This window comes from Ictalurus punctatus, chromosome 7 (genome assembly GCF_001660625.3).
Source record: "Ictalurus punctatus breed USDA103 chromosome 7, Coco_2.0, whole genome shotgun sequence".
Lineage (NCBI taxonomy): Eukaryota > Metazoa > Chordata > Actinopteri > Siluriformes > Ictaluridae > Ictalurus > Ictalurus punctatus.
Genome location: NC_030422.2, coordinates 17,386,834 through 17,409,597, shown reverse-complemented (window position 1 = coordinate 17,409,597; position 22,764 = coordinate 17,386,834). Strand labels below are relative to the sequence as shown.

The following is a 22,764-nucleotide window of genomic DNA, read 5'->3' as shown; positions in this document are numbered from 1 at the left end:
CCACCTAAACGCATGTTTATGGACAGTGGGAGTAAACCCAGAGGAGACCCACACAGACACAGGAAGAACATGTCAAACACTACATACACTGTATCCCAAGCTCAGGATCAAACCAGGGATTCTGGAGCTGTGAGGCATTAATGTTACCCACTGTACCACTATGTTTCCCTTTAAAGTTACAGTATATTCTAATGTACTAATATAATAATAGCTAATAGTATATTCATTTCAGGTGTATGGTGGCTTTGTGGTTAGAACGTTTGCCTTGCCCCTCCGGGGATGGATGTTCTCCCCATGCTTTGGGGGTTTCCTCTGGGTACTCTGGTTTCCTTCCCCAGTCCAAAGACATGCATTGTAGGCTGATTGGCATCTCTAAATTGTCCAGTGTGTGTGTGTGTGTGTGTGTGTGCGATTTGTGCTCCAGATCCCCTGGCATAGGCTCCAGGCTCCCTGTGACCCTGTGTAGGATAATCAATACAGAAAATGGATGGATGGTATATTCACTTCTTCCATCATAGGTGGCCTTCTCAACTTGCTTTCATTTAATTTTCAAAACATGATCAAAAACATTTTGTGGTAGTGATCTTCTTACCCCTCCTGTTATACCTGTGAGGAGCTTTACCTGCAGTCAGTGATGAGATCATCAAGTAGTTTAACCACCTTCTCCTCCAGTTTGTCCTGGTCCCCGCCTGCTTGGAGCTCCAACTGTACAAGATTCAGGTTTGATTCCTAACACAAATGCAGACAAATATATAACTGACCATCCCTCAAAAAACAAGATTTTCTTTTTATATCACTCTTTATACATATATCTATATAACATTTTAACTTTGATACAACTTTTGTTAGCATATTCTCATCCTAAATCACTTTGGCTTTTCTCTCACCAGATGTTCTGTGATGATCAGCAGCATGTTAAGGGCCTCTATACGGGGGCTGATGTCCTCCCACTCTGACGACAGCACCACCACAGGCTTCACATTCCCCCAGGGTAGGTAATAGTAGTGACAACCTACAGTCACACAGAAAGTCAGAGCATTATGTTTGACAACAGGAAAAATGCACCCTGAACGACTTGCATATTAATCTTCATAATTAACATGTGATTTTCAGTGGCGTCCAACATTATTTTGTAATAAAATTCTGAGTTGACTTTTCAAGTATAATTTTTTTTTTTCTTGATATGTTGGTCTATTTTCACTGCTTAATGGGTTCCATCCTTACCCACAATGCTGTTCAAAAACCTGTTGATAGTGGTGCTAATGGGAATTATCTCTTGCTCCATATAGACCTAAAGAGACCCATTCAGCAGTCCTTTAGTCTAGCTCTCTCACTTCCTCAACTCTACACTCTGCTCAAACAGATTTTTCATTGCAGCATTCAAAGCCATCATGCTTGATATCTTAAAGAGTGCCATCTAGTCGAGTTGAGTAACTCTGCATTGCCTTCTGAAACTTTGAGTCCAGCATTTGCCGTCTTCTCTATCTACTGTAAAGGTTGGATTTCTCATGAAAGACATCGAACTTCACTGAAAAAAGGGTGAAATGATAAAAGAAGCACTTGCTCCTTTGTTTTTAGGAGGTAACAACAAAATTATTACTTCATACATTTGAGATCACTGACTTCTTTTCTCCTATTAAACACTATTTAACTGCATTAGCAATGTCCCTCTGTGATGTCAGAGTGGCGGACAACTGCTGACCTCTAACGATAATACACCACAGAAAAATTAGCATCAGATTCACAAATATCACAAATAACACATCACAAATATTTCAATACAGACATATATAATGTGTTCCAGGGTGCACTTTTCCTTTAACAATCAATGGTTCAATGGTGACCACGCTTGTTTTTCAGACAATGATTAAAGATTATTTCTCACCATCAAACACAGCTCGGCTGTACTGCGTTGTGGAGGCCAGAGGCAGGCAGCTGTAGTCAAACTTGTTGCCATAGTTGCCGATGCTGACCTCAAACTGGATTGCGTCATCCACATCCTGAAGAAGGGTGGCGGAGTAAAAAGCAGCAAACAGAGAGTACTTTCTCTTCCGCATGAATTTCTGAATGGAAAGCCAAACAGAAGAAGCATTTTCATACTGTGTGTCTGTGTGAAGCAAAAGTAAATGCATATAAAGAACACTCAAATCTTTCCACGTGGATTCATGTTCAGGGGTTCTTCAGAAAGGTGAATGTATCTTTTACAAGGTAGAACCTCTTACCTCTACCACCAGAAGGTCATCAGGATGAATTTCTTCCACTTTTTGTTCCACTCGTTCACACAGCTTAGTAGTGAGCTCCAAGAGCATACGGCCACGATATGCTACACCTTCACCCTAAACCATACAACACACACCACCACTAAAATTTTAATCACTCTTCTACACACAAATAGAGACATCCATTACAGCTAACAATGTAGGTTAGATCCATTCCACTCTGGATTCACTCTAAGTTAAGATCCATTTTGTTAACAGACTTAATGTCAAGCAAGACTACGTCATTATGGAGGCTTTTAGACTCTCAGTATCTTACACAGCAATGCTTAACTGTAATGCGGTTCAAGTGGAACTTTATCTACTTTACCTTGCCGAGGTTGAGAGTCTCATGGGGGTCAGAGAAGGCAGTGAACTCTCTAGGACTTCCATACAAATTCACATAACAGGGGCCAAATGTTGGCAGGAAGCCCAGGCTGTCATCAACTAAGACAGAAATGTTGAGGTTAAATTGTGAGGGTAGGAAATGAATATGCTAAACATGCTAAAATTACAGTAAGAAAATCTTGCCATGGATTTCACAAGCTACAAGTACGGCACCTAGATTGTTATATCGTGGTTTTCAGAAGAAATTAAAATACGTAGAAGTAGGTGCATTTAAATTAGATTGTATCACACAGATACAATAGGAAAGAAAGACATACTGGCACTTTGGAGGGTCCTGGGGGGCAAGTCATCTGAATGCGTAGGGAAATAAAGGATACTTTAAACACAACTGAAAACTACAGCTGCACGCTCACTCTTGCTACTAATTCATGCCTTCACAAAGTAGTTAGATCTCCAAACATATGTTTGTATGAAGGACTTTCACTAACCAATTAGTCAACCAAGTATAAAGCCAATTCAAGTAAATGCAATGCAATAGACATACCACATCTACAAATTAAAGTGCTGGATCAGCTGGTGTTAACAAAACTCTCTTACATCCACTGGACCACTGTGATCAAAGTGGGAATTTAGATAAGTGGATGAGGATAAAAATGCAAACAGATCAAAGTTTAGAATGTTACTTCTTGTTCATGCCACAGACCAGTATAATGCAACCACAGGCCTTTTACCTGCATGCACACTGAAAAACCGAAAATACTATCCACAAAATTAAGCACTGATGCTCTCACAGTCTTCAATCATAGTCTTCAATCACAGTCCTCACTGAATAATGTCTAGAGTAAATTATAAGATTTTATACCAGAGCACTGTTAAATGCTCAGTTCTGATCGGTCAGAAGTTGTTGATCCGTTTCCTATAACAGCACAGGTTAGACGGTGGTTCCAGTTGCAAGGTTTATATTAATGCACTAATTCTAATACAGTGTCCTCCACTAATATTGGCACCCTTGGTAAATATGAGCAAAGAAGGCTGTGAAAAACTGTCTTTATTGTTTAACCTTTTAATCTTTTGTTTAAAAAAATTCACAAAAAATACTCTGCTCTCACTGATATCAAACAACTGCAAATGAAATATGCTAAAAATAGGTGTGCAACAATTATTGGCACTCTTTTAGTCAATACTTTGTGTTTCCTCCCTTTGCCAAGATAACAGCTCTGAGTCTTCTCCTATAATGCCTGATGAGGTTGGAGAATACATGGCAAGGGATCTGAGACCATTCCTCCATACAGAATCTCTCCAGATCCTTCAAATTCTGAAATCTCTCTTCAGTTCACCACACAGGTTTTCTATGGGTTTCAAGTCAGGGGACTGGAATGGTCATGGCAGGACCTTGATTTTGTGGTCAGTAAACCATTTTTGTGTTGTTTTTGAAGTATGTTTTCAATCATTGTCCTGCTGGAAAATCCAACCACTGCCCATTTTAAGCTTTCTGGCAGAGGCAGTCAGGTTTTCATTTAATATCTGTTGATATTTGATAGTCCATTATGCCATAATGGACTATCCTAACATAATGTCCAGATCCTCTGGCAGAAAAACAGCTTCTAAACATTAAAGAGCCACCACCATATTTAACCGTGGGCATGAGGTACTTTTCCATATGGCTACCTCTCTGTGTGCACCAAAACCAGCTCTGAAGTTTATTTCCAAAAGCTGTATTTTGGTTTCATCTAACCATAGAACCCGATCCAATTTGAAGTTCCAGTAGTGTCTGGCAAACTGAAGACGCTTGAGTTTGTTTTTGGATGAGAGGAGAGGCTTTTTTCTTGAAATCCTTCCAAACAACATTTAGTGATGTAGGTGACTTCGGATATCAATGGGAATCTACTTCAAATATGTTTTTCTAATATGAATTCATAGAGGTGCCAATAATTGTTGCACACCTATATTTAACAATGATATTTGTTTGGATAAACCTGTGTTGTGTTTGCAATTGTTTGATGTCCATGAGAGCAGATTATTTTTGTGATTTTTTCTTTAACAAAAGGATCAAACGTTTAAAAAATAAAGATCATTTTCACAGCCTACTTTCCACATATTTACTAAGGGTGCCAATATTAATAGAGGGCACTGTACATTAACAACTTACACAGGGACTCGTATGGCGGATGTTCCACATTTACAGTTGCGTGTAATTGCTGATATGGTGATGCTATGGTGAAGGAGATTTATGATGGTGATGTTATGGTGTTCTATTTAACATACAGTCTATGGCAAGAGTCTCCAGTGTCAGTTCTATGTAATAGAGGTAAAGCTGTAACTTATGCATGTAGGGTTCCCTTTCAAAAGGAACTCCACGTTACGTTTAGCATAACACTATGGGCGCTCCCAGGGAACAGGATTACATACATAACCCAGACGTTTTGTTGTATCTCAACATGGCAAACTGCATTTTTTTTGTATTGTTTACTTCAATGGAGAGCAAAAACAGAGGCTGATATGGAAATGACTGTATATACTGTAGCTCTTACAACATAAGAGATAACAGGGACTAACTTAAATGTCATTATAAACTAATTTAAAGTATAATGTTGTTTAACTAATTAAAAAAATTGAATAGTTGGCAAATTATTGTGGTATATGAGAAATAAATTTTGTGCTGTTATTGGAGAATAATCTACTTTGGGGCATCACAACATCCAATTACTGATTATTTTCCAATAATAGTAAGTGTTTTATTCCTTATTTAACCAGTGCAATATTCACCTATGATTTATTAATGTTTAAACCAGGAATCAGTGCCATGCCACTGATATCTCAGAATATGTCTGGAGGTTAGTAGTCATGCATGTATCACAATGCATTCATCACATTGCTGTTGCTCTTCAGAGACTGTTTTGCGAATGTGTTGTTTGTTACATACTAATAGTAAATTTTGTGTTTTTATTGTTATTGCATTTTGTAGAATTTCCTTGCAGTTCTAACAGTTGCTTTCACTAAGTGTTTGAATGTACAGTATTTCTATTAAATTCTGATGTTCTTTTTCCTGCACTCTTCAGAAATATGGGCTGCAGACTACTATGCTAGGGATTCAAAGGAGTAATGTAATGATTCCTAATGAATTCATATCCAAAGCCACAGGTCCTCAGCCTTTCGTGTATGTTTACAGATAAAAGATGGAATGACGATGAAGAGATGAAACTGGAAGGTGCACTAACACTTCAAAAGCACTGAGACATGTTGCCGCACTTCATATGACATTCATTGATTACCTTCTATTTCACCGCCTGGAGCAGAGACCTTTGACATACTCAGATGTGTGGTGCCAATGACATCATTGTGGCTTGCTCGATCCCTAGCAGAAATGAGATTATGATATCGCAAGTCAAGAAGTTAAAAATGTTTTAAATGCACTGTAAGTACACAGCGCGGTTATTTGATCAGTTGAGCAAAAGTCACGTGCAATGTCATTTTTTTTCAAGATGAACTAACCAATCTAAAATGCGTATCCTCATCTTCTCACACATAGACGGAAACTGCAGAAAGAACCAGCATTTGGCATGAACTAGGAGCATGGAGAAATTTGACCAATAACCTCTGATATGTGCACTTATGTGGCTCAGCTTACTCTGATAGGGAGCGTAAGACTTTGGTTCCACTGTGGGTTGGCGTTCTTCTCCAATATTTTACTGCACATCTGTGAATGCACATGTACTGGCCCTCAAAATCAAATATCATCAAATATCAAAATCATAATATAATAAATGAACTCATGCAGGACCGTTCTCATGATTAATATGGCATGGAACGATTTACCTGTTTTTAGTTCTTCAATCATCTGTACTCAGGGGTAATTCATCTTACCATGGCTATAATATTTTTGGGAAACTTTTACAAGAACTCTGAAATGCTGAAAGATCATTGGTTGTATATTATTTATTCTGCTTCTTCAATGCTACAGTACATCATCACTGGCCAGCCTCATGACTCATGACTTGGAGCATTTTCATTAAGACCTGGTCAAATGTGGCTAAAACCTACTTGGAACATTTCAGTCAGGCAGCTATAATTTCTTGTCATGGGTTGGAGTGTCTTAAAATTAAAGTACAGGCAAAAATATTGCACAAAAAAAAAATCGCAGCTGTGGATCGATAGAACATTCAGTCATAAAAAGCCCAGATGAATCTAGTGGGCTGTGGTGTGGACTGCCTGAACATGGCTAATGCAGATCAAAGATGTTTTCGCATCATATGTGAAGTTTGTACCGTTTTGCCAGCGAAGTTGACTTCCACTAATGGATCCACCAGGTTTTTTCGGTTTGACTCAAAACCCAGAAACTGCTTCATGCCATCAATAAATGCATCATCCACTAGCAAGGGGAAAGCAGGGGGAGAAAAAGTCACATATGTATTTTTTTTAAAAAGTCTCACACGATAATGCTGATGCACATGCAAACAATACTACCCACTCTGAGGCAAGTCATCTGCTCTGTAGACTTTAAGAGTGAAGGTGGCTCCTCTGAGTGTGAGACCTGCTGGTCTCAGCAGGTTCGTCTCAACGTCCTCCCTTTCCTGAACACCCTCTTTTTCAGTCTATGAAATAGATATAATAGATTTACATTTCTTTGGAAAAGCATAAATTCTTCTATAGGAACAATACAATTTGATACCACAATCAAAATCTGATGTAGCTATTACTCTTACTCACTGGTGGCTCATCACCTGCAGCCAGGACTATAAGGCTGACCTTCAGATACCCTCTGGCCCCGGCACAAAAATCATCAGGATCAGCCAGCAGCAACCACTTCCTGAGAATAGCATGTCCTGCCACAATCGAAATAAGCAATACTAATCAGCTTTTTACTCAGGTAAATCTCTAATTCCCTTAATATAATACCTATATGGCATTGAAATTAATGCATTATTGAACCAAAATTAATTTTAATTGGAATAAAGTGTGAGATTTTGGAACATGCTCCTTTAAGCAAAAGCATACAGCCAATTGTCACAGGAGTCTGCAGTACTCACTGTGCTCGTTATACACCATGCCAACATCCAGCTGAGAGAAAAGGCAACAAAAGAAAGAGTCATAACTATTATCAGCTGTGCATGAGAGAACAGATCAGTGTGTCCCACAAACAAAAGATAAAAAGGAAGCACAGATGTCATTGGGAGATATACCAAAAAACAGTGTCAATTCACAGCAATTGAAACTGATAAAAGAATGTAATAAATGCAGAAGTAGAAGCTAAGAGAATACTACCTTAAATTCTCCAATGACAGAGTCTGTACGAAAAGATTTGGAGTCAAATACCTTGGATAGAACACAGAGGTAAATATTACTATAGTATTAAATACTGCTGCTACTACTGAAAATAATGGGCCAACAGGAGCAACCAGATGCCACTTCATGTCCAGTTTAAATGAAGTATGGCAGCTACAGTGAACACACCCACAATATGTCTCAAACTTGCAAAGAAAATCAGAGCCTCATCTGGGCAAGGGTGTGCATTTGTGGAAGTTTTTGTGCAAGTTCATTAGATCAACCTTTTGTTTATTTCAGCTCAATTCAAGTGAAGAACAGTAGGTGCCTGCCTAGTATCCACTAACCATTCTATCTGGAGTAGTTATATCCTGTAAGTGTGCACAACATACATAGGTTGTCTACCTTTCCCTGGGTACGGAAGTTTTGTCAGCACGCTTAGCATGCTGAATGGGACTCCAAGCATCAACAGTGTCAGGCCAATTTAAAGTCAAATTTCAAATCATTTTTTTTAAATGAAGCCAAAACAAGATTTCATTACATCAATAAGTAAAAATGTTCCCATCAACCAATATAAACTAATGTATTAATGAATCTGTAGCATTAGTGCTCAATAGTGTGTGCCAGTATTTAGACCCACTGAGCTGATTATGAACATTTAATAACATGATGTCATTCAAATTCTGTTCATTTATATTCACTTTTTTAGTCCTGGTGTATTTACTCAACATTTAAATATTCAGTTACTTTGCTACTTATGGCTTATTTATGCTGAGGTTATGGTTTGGTAATGTCAAGTAGGGAGCAAATCATTTCCAAAAGAGTCCTTCAATGTCCTTATCATCAAAAGTGCTAGGAAAAATAGCAGCTAGGTACTCTCCTTCATTATATTCAAATTCCACATGAAAAAAAATCCCAATTTCATTAAGTTAGCTAATAGATTAATATAAAGGCTGGTCTGCATACTGTTATAAATATAGGTTCATCAAAGAGATCTGCTGGTGTCTCGAAGAAGTTCAGGAAGAAAGTCTAGGGAAAATAAGAAGAAAAATGCATGAGTATGTTTTTCATGACTGATTTTTCAGTAATTACTCCTACTTTCAATGCAATGATAATATAAGCAGAGCAAAAACTATGGCTATAACAGTGTAGTGCAAGTAAAACCTTCAATAAGCTATTATTAAGTGGAGCATTTGAAAAAACAGATTCATTATTCATAATTCATTACCTCATCAAAGTATGGATTGTTGCCTTTCTTGATCTGTGTTCTCTTTGTCTGGCCTCCCACAGTTACTTTGACAATAGGTTTAATATTGATTCCAGGCAGTTGCCTTCCCTCGATGATTCGCACCCGTACCTGAAAATTTAGTCAATTGTGTCATGGCTTAAAATCTTTCATTCAAGCAGTTACTTGTTGGTGATGCTACTTTTTTTTTCTTCAACATTATCAATATGAAATGCACACATTTATTAATGGGCCCCTCTAAAATGCATAACATATACTTTATCCTGTCACATTCATAGTCCTAGTATTCATAGAGTAGTTGTAGCTCAGTGTTTAAGATGGTAGATTACTGATTGGATTGGTTGTGAGTTAAAATTTCAGCTCTGCCAAGCTGTCACTGCTGGGCTCTTGAGCAAGGCCCTTAATCCTCAGTCAGATAGACAGGCAGATAACAACACATAAATAATGTAGTGAAATTTTCTGCTATGTTTCAGTTCCATTTCCAGCACTAAGCCCAATGTCATTAAGGAAATTTTTGACAGATGTTGCCACATGAGGGCGCTGTTTCTGACTAGTGCTGAACACCGACAAAATACACTCACCATTCACTTTATTAAGAACATCTGTACACTTCATGCAGTTATCTAATCAGCTAATCATGTGGCAAACAAAACAATCAACTGGTCTTTTTCCTAATCCTTAATTGTGTAGTTTGGGTGAGTTTGTGCTCATGTTAGCCTCAGATTCTTGTTCTTGGCTGACAGGAGTGGAAACTGATGTGGTCTTCTGCTTTTGTTAGTTTGATGTGTTGTGTGTTCTGAGATGCCTTTCTGCTCACCACACTTGTAAAGAGTGATTATTTGAGTTACTATAGCCTTCCTGGCAGCTTGAACGAATCTGGCCATTTACCTCTGATCGCTCTTATCAACAAGGCGTTTCCACCCACACAACTGTCTCAATGTTCTTTTGTTTTTCGCAACATTCTGTGTAAACTCTAGAGTCTGTTGTGTGTGAAAATCCCAGGAGCTCCACAGTTTCTGAAATACTCAAACCAGCCCTTCAGGCACTAACACCATGCCACAGTTAAAGTCACAGAGATTTTCCCCCATTCTGATGCTTGATGTGAACATTAACTCAAGCTCTTGACCTGTATCTGTATTTAATGCATTGCTGCTGCCACATGATTGGCTGATTAGATAACTGCATGAATGGGTATGTGTACAGATGTCCCTAATAAAGTGGATGGTGAGTATATATTTAAGATTAACACACACTTAATGTAATTCCAAACACAATCGTGTCGAGTCTAATCTGTGCACTAGACCATTAAGAAGCCACCATATTGAAGATGAGACCTAACAGATCATATACGTTTAATTATGAAAACAAAATCATTTTCTTTAGGCATTATGTTATAGCATGACCATTCATATGATGGCTACTGCAATTTTGTGAGTGTTTAAATACCTATGATCCATACAATGTGAATTTTTGGATCCAAACCAATATATACACACACCTGGAGGTCCTGGGGTTTGTTGGAAAGAGGGGCTTTGTTGCTTTGCTGTTTCTTTTTCTTCATGCCATGTGTAAATGCTGGAGGTGCTTTTTTTGGTGGTGTATGAGGAGCCCCAATCTCCTGGCCTTGTGGTCCTGGAATAGGTTCGGGCTCCTCTGCAACCTCCACCATGATCATGCTCTCTGTGTCCTCATCTCCCATAGTGTCCAATGAGAACACTGCATACATAAGAAGCATTACTCACTAGACAAATAAATTTTTGTGTTCTCCACTCACACACAAGGTGCATAAGGTTTGCCTTAATGTAACAAAGGTACAATGTAACACTTTATATTAAGATTCTCTTAACTGACATTAATACATTAACATAAACAAACTACAGTATGTGCTTCAGCATTAATACACCATAAGTAAGATAAATAAAGCAACTAACACTTGTAGTAATAGATGCTGTATAATAACTTTTTAAAATTTTCTAACATTTACCCAAAAATCAATTAATATATGTGCTAATACTGTTACTTTATTGAGATTACTTATGGTTTATTAATACTGACATTCACGGTTTTATGGAAATATTTGTACAGGAATGTGTAATAAGGGATGTACAAAATATGCAATATGATATGTGTAGTGATCATACAAAGCGCAAAGTGCAGTGTGCAGAGTTTCAGCGGAGTGCACAGTGACTCAGTGACTTGAGAGTCTTTATGGAGTACTAAGATTATGATGTTTGAACATTTAAGTCCATACTGCACTCTGTGTGTGTGTGTGTGTGTGTGTGTGTGTGTGTGTGTGTGTGTGTGTGTGTGTGTGTGTGTGTGTGTGTGTGTGTGTGTGTGTGCGCGTGTGCACAGTCCTCACCTGTGACAGTGTCCAGCTCTACAGTATTATGTGGAGTCTCTGGCTGTAGTGGGGGCTGAAAGATGGGAGCCATGCCCGGTGGAGGGACATAGGAAACCTGCAGAGTCACTGTGGCCTGGTAGAACACAGTCAGTATAACAGGCTATAATTAGATTATGTTGTTAAGCTGCTTTTATAACAGTCAGCTATAAATCTTGAAAAAAAGACCATACTAGGGGAGTACTAATCTGATACAGTGGTTCTATATCAGAGTTCAAACTGGCTTGAAATGTGGAATCGGCCTATTTCTGATCTGATCTGATCCAGTGATCTTACACTGACCGACACATATTTAGTACTTGAACCCAGTACACAACCTAAAGTATGCTGTAATTCTGGTGTTCCACATAACTTTGCAACAGAGGCTGCCAGAGAGAGCGAAGGCTTAGGGGACGTCTGTACTGGATCAGTATCAGCAGTCGATATTGAAAAAAAATGTCTCTGATATCAAAAATGTAAAAATTAGGATTTTGTAAAGCACTTTTAACAATAAGACTCATCGGCTAATCATCAACTCGGAGACCAAACTGCTTAAGTACAGAGATAATTATAGGAATGTAAATACATCTTTAAATGCTCTCTCGATAACGTTAGGCCAGGTGGTGGATTTCACCCTAGACACATCAGTGACTAATAAACTGTATCAAGTGTGTTAAATCAGGAAAATGTGTGAGGACTAATTATCATAGGGCAACAACACTGACTAGTAATGGGTGTTTTTTTTTAATAATCCAAGTTTTCAGGCAAGAACTTCTGGTTTTAGGACTAACGCTGGATTAACACTACATGATGTTAAAATTATACCTCATCTGTAGAGAATTTTCTTGTCTTTGTCACAAGGTTATGTACAGAATATCATTGAAAAAACGGAATAGGTATCACCCATTGTCACCCATTATGGTGAGTACCTGTTTCAAACATTGGATTTATAAAATGTACCGTATAACACTAATATAGAGTAGAGAATGTGTTAATTAAGTATTTCATACACACAACATCATGTCACATATACACTAAATGGCCAAAAGTATGTGGACACCAGACCATCAGACACATATCTGCTTCTTCCCCAAACTGTTCCCACAAAATTGGAAGTACATAATAGCATAGGATGTCTTTGTATGCTGTAGCAATACAATTTCCCCTCGAGATGCACTTTTAATACAACTAAAACATTATAGTGTCCAGACTTTCATTCAAGTTATTGGTTGTTTTTTTCCCCCACCACACTTGATTCTCTTTACTCTGCGATCAGAAAGCCCATCAGATATTATATTAAAATATCCAGGGGCTTATTGGAGTAGCCTTTATGACTGATATAGAGTTTTGCTGGGTTTATGTTTAGTAAGAATACATACTGTATATAGCAACGAATGCATTGCGATGGATTATAATTTATAATGAAGATACTGTATGTATATTCTGGTGCTCAGTAGTACCCACATGATTAAACCAGTATCTTTTGATAAACAAATTTTGCCTCCCAGGCTTGGGTGAAAGAAATATACTTGCAATTTCCACAATACAGAGAAATGATTAAACTGTTACATGTAAGGTTTCTGTCTTTACTGGGAAAAGGTTCAAATGTACTGAGATAAAAAAAACTTTTTTTGAACACAAATACCATGCCAAACCTTCCTGACGTTATTTCCTATAACTGTGCTATTCCAGAGAACACGGATACAAAACAGCTTAGGGGGACAACTCCACCTTCTCCTGTCCATCTATTTCCATGCAGGGATAACACACACACACACACACACACACACACACACACACACACACACACACAATGCCAGGAAGTAGGGCTTAGATGCCAGGAGCACAGTCCCACATTTGGACATGGTGTGTGAGAGAGGTAGAAGCAAGTGTTTAATGTCATCAGGTTGTAGGGTTGGAGATGGAAAACATTGCCTCTTGAAGAGGCCACTGGTGACGTCTAAAGGTGACCCACATCAGTAAGGAAGGTGGGATGTCTAAACAAAACTTATAGGTCCCTAGCGGTCTTCAGGAAAAAGCTGTTTAGAGTTACAAGACATAAAAGAGCAGGCTGGCATGTGTGTACAAACATGTTTGTCTCCTCTAGTCCACTTTGACCTGAAGGTGGGGCTGCGGGAAAATGTTCAAATTTCACAAAATATTATAGCTGTTGCTTAAATGCAGAGCTGGGTGTTCATTAGTCACTGACACAAGTAATGCTTAAGAGGAAAAAAAAACACAGGCTGCTATTTTTGATTCACTTAGAGGAAATTAAGAGGAATCTGTCATAGATTGCATGTTAGCGTACACTTGACATCCCTTCTAATGGGTGTGTGGATTCTCCCAGTATACTCCCATTTTTTTGGACTACATTTTATACCATTTTATAGTGCACTGTCAGATTTCATATAAATGTATATATTTTCTTTCTTGTCTTTGATTTAATGAGGGCTCTTATCCTGTAGACATGACAACAAGCCCTTGCCAAATTATTATTTGAGAACCTTTGAAAGTGACCCATGTTTAACATTGTCGCCTTGATAATGCTTTACATTAAGGTTTCTTTCATTAGCATTAGCATTAACAAATCATAAAGTCATGTGATAATAAAGTGAACCATTAATGTGAATAAATTTAAAAAATAAGTGTAAATGTAGTCATGACAATTACAGCATGTTGCTGAACTAATCCCATGTCCTTGGGTGGAAATGTTGGAAAATTCACTAAACATGGTGGAAATTCAGTCTCATTTATGAATGTAATGAAATGACCACTGCAAACATGCTAATTATGCACTTCAGTTAACAGATGGTATAATCACTGGGTAAAGGATTCATTGTAATAGGTTACTAACTAATGCTGCGTATTTAAGATAACCTTAATGTAAAGCGTTACCATTACCTTTTCAGTAATAACTATGTGTTTCCAATGTATTGATTTTACTGTTAGCTTATTATTTGGTGTCACCAAAATGCCACACACTCCCACTTCGATTTGGAAAATTGCCCTATTTCTGGATCTTAGGGATGGCAAGTAGACTTTAGAGGCAGTTAGAGTTTGTTTAACTAGGAGTCAAAAAGAGGCTGGAGAGAGATAAAGATTAAGGAAGAAAATTGGAGTGACCTACCCCAGTGTTGTTCCTCTTGCTGTCCACTAAGGATACAGTGAAGGTAGCTGCTAGGTTCGGGGAGTTGAGTACATCTCTTAAAGAAACCCGACATTCTCCCAGAAACCTGCAGAGTACACATAATGCAAATACTTTATATGTATTGTTTATAAAATACAATATACAATCAGACATTTTGTGGCAGGGACTGTAGGCAGAGGTGGGTAGTAACGTGTTACATTTAAAAATATTTTATGTACTTTTAAGAGTAGGTTTAACTGGCCATATATAATGTACTTTTACTTCACTACATTAAAAGATGCAGTTTTAATAATTAGTTTATATCACATGTAATGAGGTTGCGAGTCTCATGACAATAAGAGAGGGAAGAAGCAAACATGTCGAAGGAGACAGGACACACACACAAACATACTAACACACACACACTCTGTCTCTCTCTCTCTCTCTACACACACACATTTTCTCTTCTGTTCTGTTCCATAGTCTGTTTTTTGTTCGCTTTTGTCTTGTTTAAAAGCAGATACTGACAAGTTTGTGTTGTTAATGTGGTGTGAAAATAAAGACAGTGAACTGTTGGGAAAATGTTTGCTTTCGGGGTGTGTGTGAGATTTTGTGTTGAAAATGACAGGTTGTGTCTTACAGTAAGGTACCCACCACAGGATTGGGATATGCTGCTTCATCTTGAGCCCAGGGTTTATATCGTATAAACAGAACAGACCGACTTTCAAAAAGAGGCGTGACTTACAGTTCTCCATGTAGTTTGAGGTTCAGGATTTTCCTTTCATTTTAATCAGATCTGAAATAACTAGTAACTTGCTACTTGAGTAGTCTTCTCAAGAAGGATACTTTATTACTCTTACTCAAGTAATAATTAACATTGTTACTTTTACTGTTACTTGAGTAATTATTTTTATAACTAGTTTTACTTGTACTGGAGTAAAATCTTTAGCTACTCTACCCACCTCTGACTATTGGTGGGGTTATCAGTCTAACAGTCTAAACAGTCTTGTATTCCTTCTACCATATCACCATAGAAACACCACCAAACAACACTGGTTTCTGTCATTTTCTTTCTGGCTCCTCTGTAAATATATGTCACTCTGATAAATGCTGTTCAGGTTCACATGGTTATATAAATTCATTCAAGAGATGAGCTTGAGTTATTTTCTTTTTTTTCTGTCTTTCTTTCTTTCTTTCTTTCTTTCTTTCTTTCTTTCTTTCTTTCTTCCTTGGACTGTTATCAAGAAATTACTCAAACATGTAAGTATCAAAAAAACAAAAAACAAATTTTAATCCAATTTTAAAGAGGATTATATTCCTGGTTGTGATGATAAGAAGTGGCATCCTGCAGCAAGTCCCAGCCTGCGGGCATTTTCTCCAATTTACTGTTTGCCACTCATTCTTCCTCTTGTAGGACCCGATACTTAATACATATTCTGAATGACCCTAAACATGCCACAAGGCATCAAAGTGACCACTTCCTACAGAGACTTTCATTATTATTCTGGAAGTTGTGTAAGATTTATAATCATTTGAATGCAACAACACTAACTTCAGTAATTAAAGGCTGTAAATCACAGACCACCATCAGCTAGCATGTCAGCATATTGTGTTTTATATAAATGCTTCTGAAACCACACGGATTGTATGCCTGCCGTTCTGTCTCATTTAACAATGATGTTTATTGTTTGATATATGACGAAGCATTCCTACTCGCGAATAGCATAGGCAAGAGTGCAAGTCATCATCAAACTTGTTACGAATACTGCATTTGCTACAGGCAATATATTCAAGTGATTTAAAATTGCCAGTGATTAAATCACAACCATGATTTGCAAATGTAATAGGCTGACAATACATAACCAATACCCTACATCCTAGTAGGCTACATGTACAGTCCATTCTGTGCATGCATAAAACAAATGAATTACAGTTTTTTAATTATATATATATATATATATATATATATATATATATATATATATATATATATATATATATAAATGAAAAATATTGGCACCCTATCCAGGGGGCACCTTGCCTTGTGCCCCATGCTCCCCGGGATAGGCTTCAGGTTTCCCCGTGACCCTGAAGGAAGGATAAGCGGTATAGAAGATGGATGGATGGATGGATAAAAATGAAAAATGAAAATACCATTGGTCAGTGCTCCCACTAACTAATGAAAGGACTTGTTTCAATCCTGTCACCTCTGGTCTCACTGTGATACTGGCTCACTGTAGAAGTAAACCACATTTCCTTGGACATGATCAGGAAGTTTGGATTATTTAGTACTTGCTTCTCACCATTTGTCACATCTCCTACTAATGTCACTGCTCATTGTGCACATTCCCCAGCACTCCAAACAAAAAGTTATGTGATGATCAAGATTGATTGTTTACATTGAGCAGCCATGCAACAGAAAGAATGAGAAGAATGGTCACCATTAAGCCTGGAGATATGAACTACTAAGCTACAGGACTCAAATTGTATTACAGTGGTGCTTGAATGTCCTAAAAGAAATTAGAAAAATATTATACTTGGTCATTTATTTACTGAGGAAAATGATCCAATGTTACATATCGCAGTGGGAAAAGTATGTGAAACTCTAGGACTAGCAGTTAATTTGAAGGTGAAATTAGAGCCAGGTGCTTTCAATCAATCAGATGACAATCAGGTGTGAGTGAGCACCCTGTTTTATTTAAAGAACAGGGATCCTATCAAACTCTGATCTTCACAACACTTCTTTGTGGATGTGATTTGTGACATGAACAAAGGAGATTTCTGAGGCTCTCAGAAAAAGAGTTGTTGAGTCTCATCCGGCTGGAAAAAGTTATACAGCCATCTCTAAAGAGTTTGGACTCCACCAATCCACAGTCAGACAGATTGTGTACAAATGGAGGAAATTCAAGACCATAGTTACCCTCCCCAGGAGTGGCTGACCAACAAGGATCACTCCAACAGCAAGACGTCTAATAGTCCATGAGGCCACAAAGGAACCCCGGGTAACTTCTAAGCAAGTAAAGGCCTCTCTCACATTGGCTAATGTTCATGAGTTTGGAGAAAGGAAAACACTGCATTCCACTAAGATCCGTTCCCATCTGTGAAACATGGTGGAGGTAGGACCTGTTTTGCTGCATCTGGGCCTGGACAGCTTGGAAATCATTGATAGAAAAATTAATTCTGAATTATTGCAGAAAATTCTAAAGGAAAATGTCAGGACAATGTCCATGAACTGAATCTCAAGAGAAAGTGAGTCATACAGCAAGACAATGACCATAAACACACAAGTCATTCTACCAAAGAATGGTTAAAGAAGAATGAAGTTAATGTTTTGGAATGTTCAAGTCAAAGTCCTGACCTTAATCTAATAGAAATGTTGTGGAAGGACCTGAAGCAATCAGCTCATGTGAGGAAACCCAACAACATACCAGAGTTGAAGCTGTTCCGTACTGAGGATAGGCTAAAATTCCTCCAAGCCGATGTGCAGAACTGATCAACACTTACCAGAAATGTTTAAATGCAGTTATTGCTGCACAAGGGGGTCACACAAGATACTGAGCACAAAGGTTCACATACTCATATGCAATAGTGCATCATTTTCCTCAATAAATAAAAGACCAAGTATATTTGTCTAATTTGGTTCTCTATGTCTGCTTTTAGGACTTATATGAAAAGCTGATGATGTCATGATGTGAGGCAGATGCAAATGCAGAACTTCTTTATTTAAAGGAACAGAACACAGGGAAAGGGACACAAAGAGCAGGAAACACCCAAAAATTAGAAGAACCAGAACTAGAAAAATAAACAGAGAATACTAAACCAACAAAACAAACTGTGCATAATCCAAATTATAACAGCTATAATACAATCAGAAACACAAACATAACCTGACTTGACATAATGTAACAAAAGAGAAAAAACAAAGAACTTAAATAGAGCAATTAATCAAGCAGAAATAACAAACACATGAGTATGGTAACAACAGGAAATCAGGGATACAACAGAAGAAGTTCTGCAAAGACTGTCAGAGTGCCCTCTGGTGTGGTAATGTGATATTGCCCCTGGAGGCAATGACAAGTGATGTTTTAGGTCATTTATGCAGAAATATTGAAAATTCTCACAAACCTTCAAGCACCACTTGAGCACATACCTGTTAAATTTTCAGGTTTTTGTGATATAAAAATAAAAATCTATTTCCATCTTTAATGAAATATAGCAACAAACAGAATTCAAGTGAAAAACAATTAGAAACATTTTAGGAAAAACAGAAATACCACTAATAAGTAATTTTTTCAGTCAGTTAGTTTTCATCAGCAGTATTACCCAAAGCCCCCTTGAAATATTGAAATATTGCATAGGACCAATCACGGAGGAGGGAATTGTTGAATGTAGAGAGCAAAATTCAGAAAACGAAAATGTAAGTGACATAAATGCGCAGGGTTTAGGGTATAATTTGGGACAAGGTTTCAACTTCCACATTCCATTCTGATGAATAATGTGAATGTTACCTGAAGCTCTTGACCTATATCTGCATGATTTTTTACATTGTGCCACTGCCACATGATTGGCTGATTGGATAACTACTTAAATGTGCGGGTGTACATATATACATATTAAAGTGGACAGTGAGTGTACAAACACACATACCTGTTCCTTCCCATTTTTTCATGGTCCTTCACAACCACGTGCAGCTCTGCTGCTGAGTCTAAGGGCACTCCTTTTAGGTCCCATTCAAAACCCTGGCATAATGAAGAAACAGAAACGCATTAGAGATACGAACATGAAGAGAAAATCATTCTTAGCAGGTGTAAATGAGAAAAGGTAAAGTGCTTTACCTTTTCTCCTTTTTTATTTTCTACCAAATAATAATTTTACTTATCAGTTTAAATGGTATAGTTTAGCCATGTTCCATTGTTAAATACTAATATTTCAAAAAATATCATAATACACAGTGGGTAACTAACCTCATTCCAGACAGGGTTGACATTGTTTTTGACCACTTTGGTCTTCTTCTTAGACCCTGTATAAAGGGGGAAAAGCAAATCATTGTAGATCGCACTCATTAACTGTGATGTTGAGAAGAAATGTGCACATTATTATGAATATTACTAGATTTTCATTGTAAAAAAAAAAAATACACCACAAAAAATAGGTGTGAGATCCTGTAGCTGTTTATGCCACCATTGTTACTATAAGGATAAGGGATAAGGATGGAGGGTCAGATTGTTCATATATAATAGAAGGAAACTGATTTCTTAAACCGGGAGGAGAAGGAAGGCTGTGTACAGACTACCAGTGTATACAGGAAATGGTGTTTCTGCTAACTATAAACAGATCTAATCAAAGTAAACATCTCTATAAATCATAGAAACTGATATACATCAGAATAGATTGTAAATAAAAAATAAGTTTGAGGCAAATCCAATTAGAGAGGCAGTTTCATGGTAGCTGGCACTAAATTAGAACCATTAGAACCATTTTTGTACAAGATGTACAAGACGGGCTATTTAAAATAAACAACATTGGGGGTTTTTTTCTTCCAGAAGTTGAGGATCTGACATTAAAGCTGCTCATTTTATAATCATCTTACTGACTGATTATAATGCCAATGGTAGTTACATAAACCCAGTCCACAAATCTGTCAAAATGGCTTTAAATGGATTCAGGATAGGTCCTTCCTGTTTTGCCATGGATAACAGGTATTAAAATAGCTTATCTGGCAGACATGCATCAACAGGTATTTTTAGAAACTAATCAACACTCACCAATGGGTTTCTAAAATAGTAACACAATTTTTAAATATCTCAACAGTCAGACAAGAACAGCTGGTATCACTAAAAGTCATAGGGTGATCTGGGCTGGTACAAATTCTAACCCAAAAAACTTGCTCTGGAAATAATGGAAATAATATGTCCTATGTCTGAACTAGGTTTGGTGACAAAAAAGTGACATATCACTCTGTAACACAGTCATCTGGAAAGATAATCCCAATGGAGACAAATGTTTATACATCTAGAGATAAAAATATTCCTCACTGCTGAGTTTGGGTTGATAATGAACTAAAAAGTCACACTGCACACAATCCCTTCACTCTTCTCACCAACATGGTTTAAGAACAAGTTCTTTATTTGCTTCCAGCCTCCTTTTCATATAACTATGCACGTCACCTCCCCCAACCCCCCACAGTCTTTTTCTAATAACTTGTTGCTTACTCAGAGCTTCCTCTGTGCAGAATAATTTGCCTCCATGATGTCTATAAATGGCGATGGCATTCAATGTCATGAGGGTGGAAACGCTTGGCTACTTTTTCCTCCATCCTTCTAGCATACAGTCACAAAAACAACTTGGAGCTTTTTGTTTGTTGAAGCTTTCACCTTCACTGTAATAATTCAAGTTATCACCTTAACTGCAAAGTTATTCAGCCTGTAAAAGTTTAATGCTAATCTAAATTTAAATTAGTTCTGAGATTAAGCAACTGTAGAAACTAGTGTGTACCATACAGTCTACATTGGTGCTTGAAAGTTTGTGAACCCTTTAGAATTCTCTATATTTCTGCATAAATATGACCTAAATCATCATCAGATTTTCACACAAGTCCTAAAAGGAGATAAAGAGAACCTAATTAAACAAATGAGACAAAATATTACATTTGGTCATTTATTTATTAAGGAAAATGATCCAATATTACCCATCTGTGAGTGGAAAAAGTATGTGAACCTTTGCTTTCAGTATCTGGTGTGACCCACTTGTGCAGCAATAACTGCACACTGAAAGTTTCCAGTAACTGTTGATCTGTCCTGCACATCGGCTTGGAGGAATTTTAGCCCATTCCTCTGTACAGAACAGCTTCAACTCTGGGATGTTGGTGGGTTTCCTCATATGAACTGATTACTTCAGGTCCTTCCACAACATTTCTATTGGATTAAAGTCAGGACTTTGGCTTTGACATGGCCATTCCAAAAGTTTAACTTTATTTTTCTTTAACAATTCTTTGATAGAGTGATTTGTGTGCTTAGGGTCATTGTTTTGCTGCATGACCCCCTTTTTGAGATTCAGTTCATGGACAGATACCTTGACATTTTCCTTTAGAATTTTCTGCAATAATTCAGAATTCATTCTATCAATGATTGCTAGTCCTGGCCCAGATGCAGCAAAACAGGCCTTAATCATGATACCACCACCATGTTTCACAGATAAGGTTCATATGCTGGAATGCAGTGTTTTCCTTTCTCCAAACATAACTGTTCTCATTTATTAAACCAAAAAGTTCTATTTTGGTCTCATATGTCCATGGATTGTCCATGCAATCTTTAGTAAATTGCAGAGGGGCAGCAATGTTCTTTTTGGAGAGCAGTGGTTTTCTCCTTGCAACCCTGCCATGCACACCATGGTTGTTCAGTGTTCTACTGATGTTAGACTCATGAACCTTAGCCAATGTGAGACAGCAATCACACTACTCATTACAATTCACAATCACATTACTGCAATCACACATGCTCTCTCTCTAATAACTGCAATGGCTCAAGCCTCCGCTTCGCCTAGTGGCCACATTACCACGTTATTATTCTAATAATTCAACAGCCCTTGTCAATTATCCATTCATCTTCTATATCACTTATTCTTCCTTCAGGGTCACAGGGAGACCTGGAGCCTATCCCAGGGAGAATGGGGCACAAGACAGGGATGTCCAGGGTGTACAATCCACACGCATTCCCACACCCATTCATACACTATGGATATGCCAGTCAGCCTACCAGGCATGGATTGGGGAAGAAGGCAGAGGAAACCCGCACAGCACATGTAAACTCCACACACACACAGGGCCACAATGGGAATCGAACCCTCAACCTTGGAGGTGTGAGGCGAGCATGCTAACCACTAAGCCACTTCTAAGCAAGGTTAGTTGCTTAGAAGTTACCCTGGGCTCTTTTGTGGCCTCAAAGACGATTACACGTCTTGCTCTTGGAGTGATCTTTGTTGGCCGGCTACTCCTGGGGAGGGTATCTATGGTTTTGAATTTCCATTTTTATACAGTCTATCTGACTGTGGATTGGTGGAGTCCAAACTATTTTGAGATGGTTGTATAACCTTTTCCAGCCTGATGAGCATCAACAACTCTTTTTCTGAAGTCCTCAGAAATCTCCTT

At 37.8% G+C, this 22,764-nt stretch overlaps 1 protein-coding gene across 13 annotated transcripts in view; it reads right to left on the bottom strand.

Moving 5' to 3' along the window:
- Window positions 1-22,764, bottom strand: part of dysf (dysferlin, limb girdle muscular dystrophy 2B (autosomal recessive)) — a 90,990-nt gene that overhangs the window by 62,521 nt on the left and 5,705 nt on the right. For 8 of the 13 annotated variants that reach the window (XM_053681337.1, XM_053681343.1, XM_053681345.1 and 5 more), the window contains exons 2-22: window positions 19,583-19,638; window positions 19,266-19,357; window positions 14,619-14,724; window positions 11,474-11,588; window positions 10,610-10,827; window positions 9,094-9,222; window positions 8,832-8,894; window positions 7,866-7,916; window positions 7,631-7,661; window positions 7,311-7,426; window positions 7,072-7,195; window positions 6,869-6,972; window positions 6,232-6,300; window positions 6,096-6,139; window positions 5,876-5,958; window positions 2,921-2,953; window positions 2,587-2,702; window positions 2,223-2,336; window positions 1,886-2,063; window positions 888-1,012; window positions 623-729 (exon numbers count right to left, since the gene is read on the bottom strand). In XM_053681337.1, the coding sequence (XP_053537312.1) occupies window positions 623-729; window positions 888-1,012; window positions 1,886-2,063; window positions 2,223-2,336; window positions 2,587-2,702; window positions 2,921-2,953; window positions 5,876-5,958; window positions 6,096-6,139; window positions 6,232-6,300; window positions 6,869-6,972; window positions 7,072-7,195; window positions 7,311-7,426; window positions 7,631-7,661; window positions 7,866-7,916; window positions 8,832-8,894; window positions 9,094-9,222; window positions 10,610-10,827; window positions 11,474-11,588; window positions 14,619-14,724; window positions 19,266-19,357; window positions 19,583-19,638 (2,074 nt within the window). The remainder of the gene's footprint in view (window positions 1-622; window positions 730-887; window positions 1,013-1,885; window positions 2,064-2,222; window positions 2,337-2,586; window positions 2,703-2,920; window positions 2,954-5,875; window positions 5,959-6,095; window positions 6,140-6,231; window positions 6,301-6,868; window positions 6,973-7,071; window positions 7,196-7,310; window positions 7,427-7,630; window positions 7,662-7,865; window positions 7,917-8,831; window positions 8,895-9,093; window positions 9,223-10,609; window positions 10,828-11,473; window positions 11,589-14,618; window positions 14,725-19,265; window positions 19,358-19,582; window positions 19,639-22,764) is intronic. The other 5 variants (XM_053681347.1, XM_053681348.1, XM_053681338.1 and 2 more) reach the window with 1 other exon arrangement.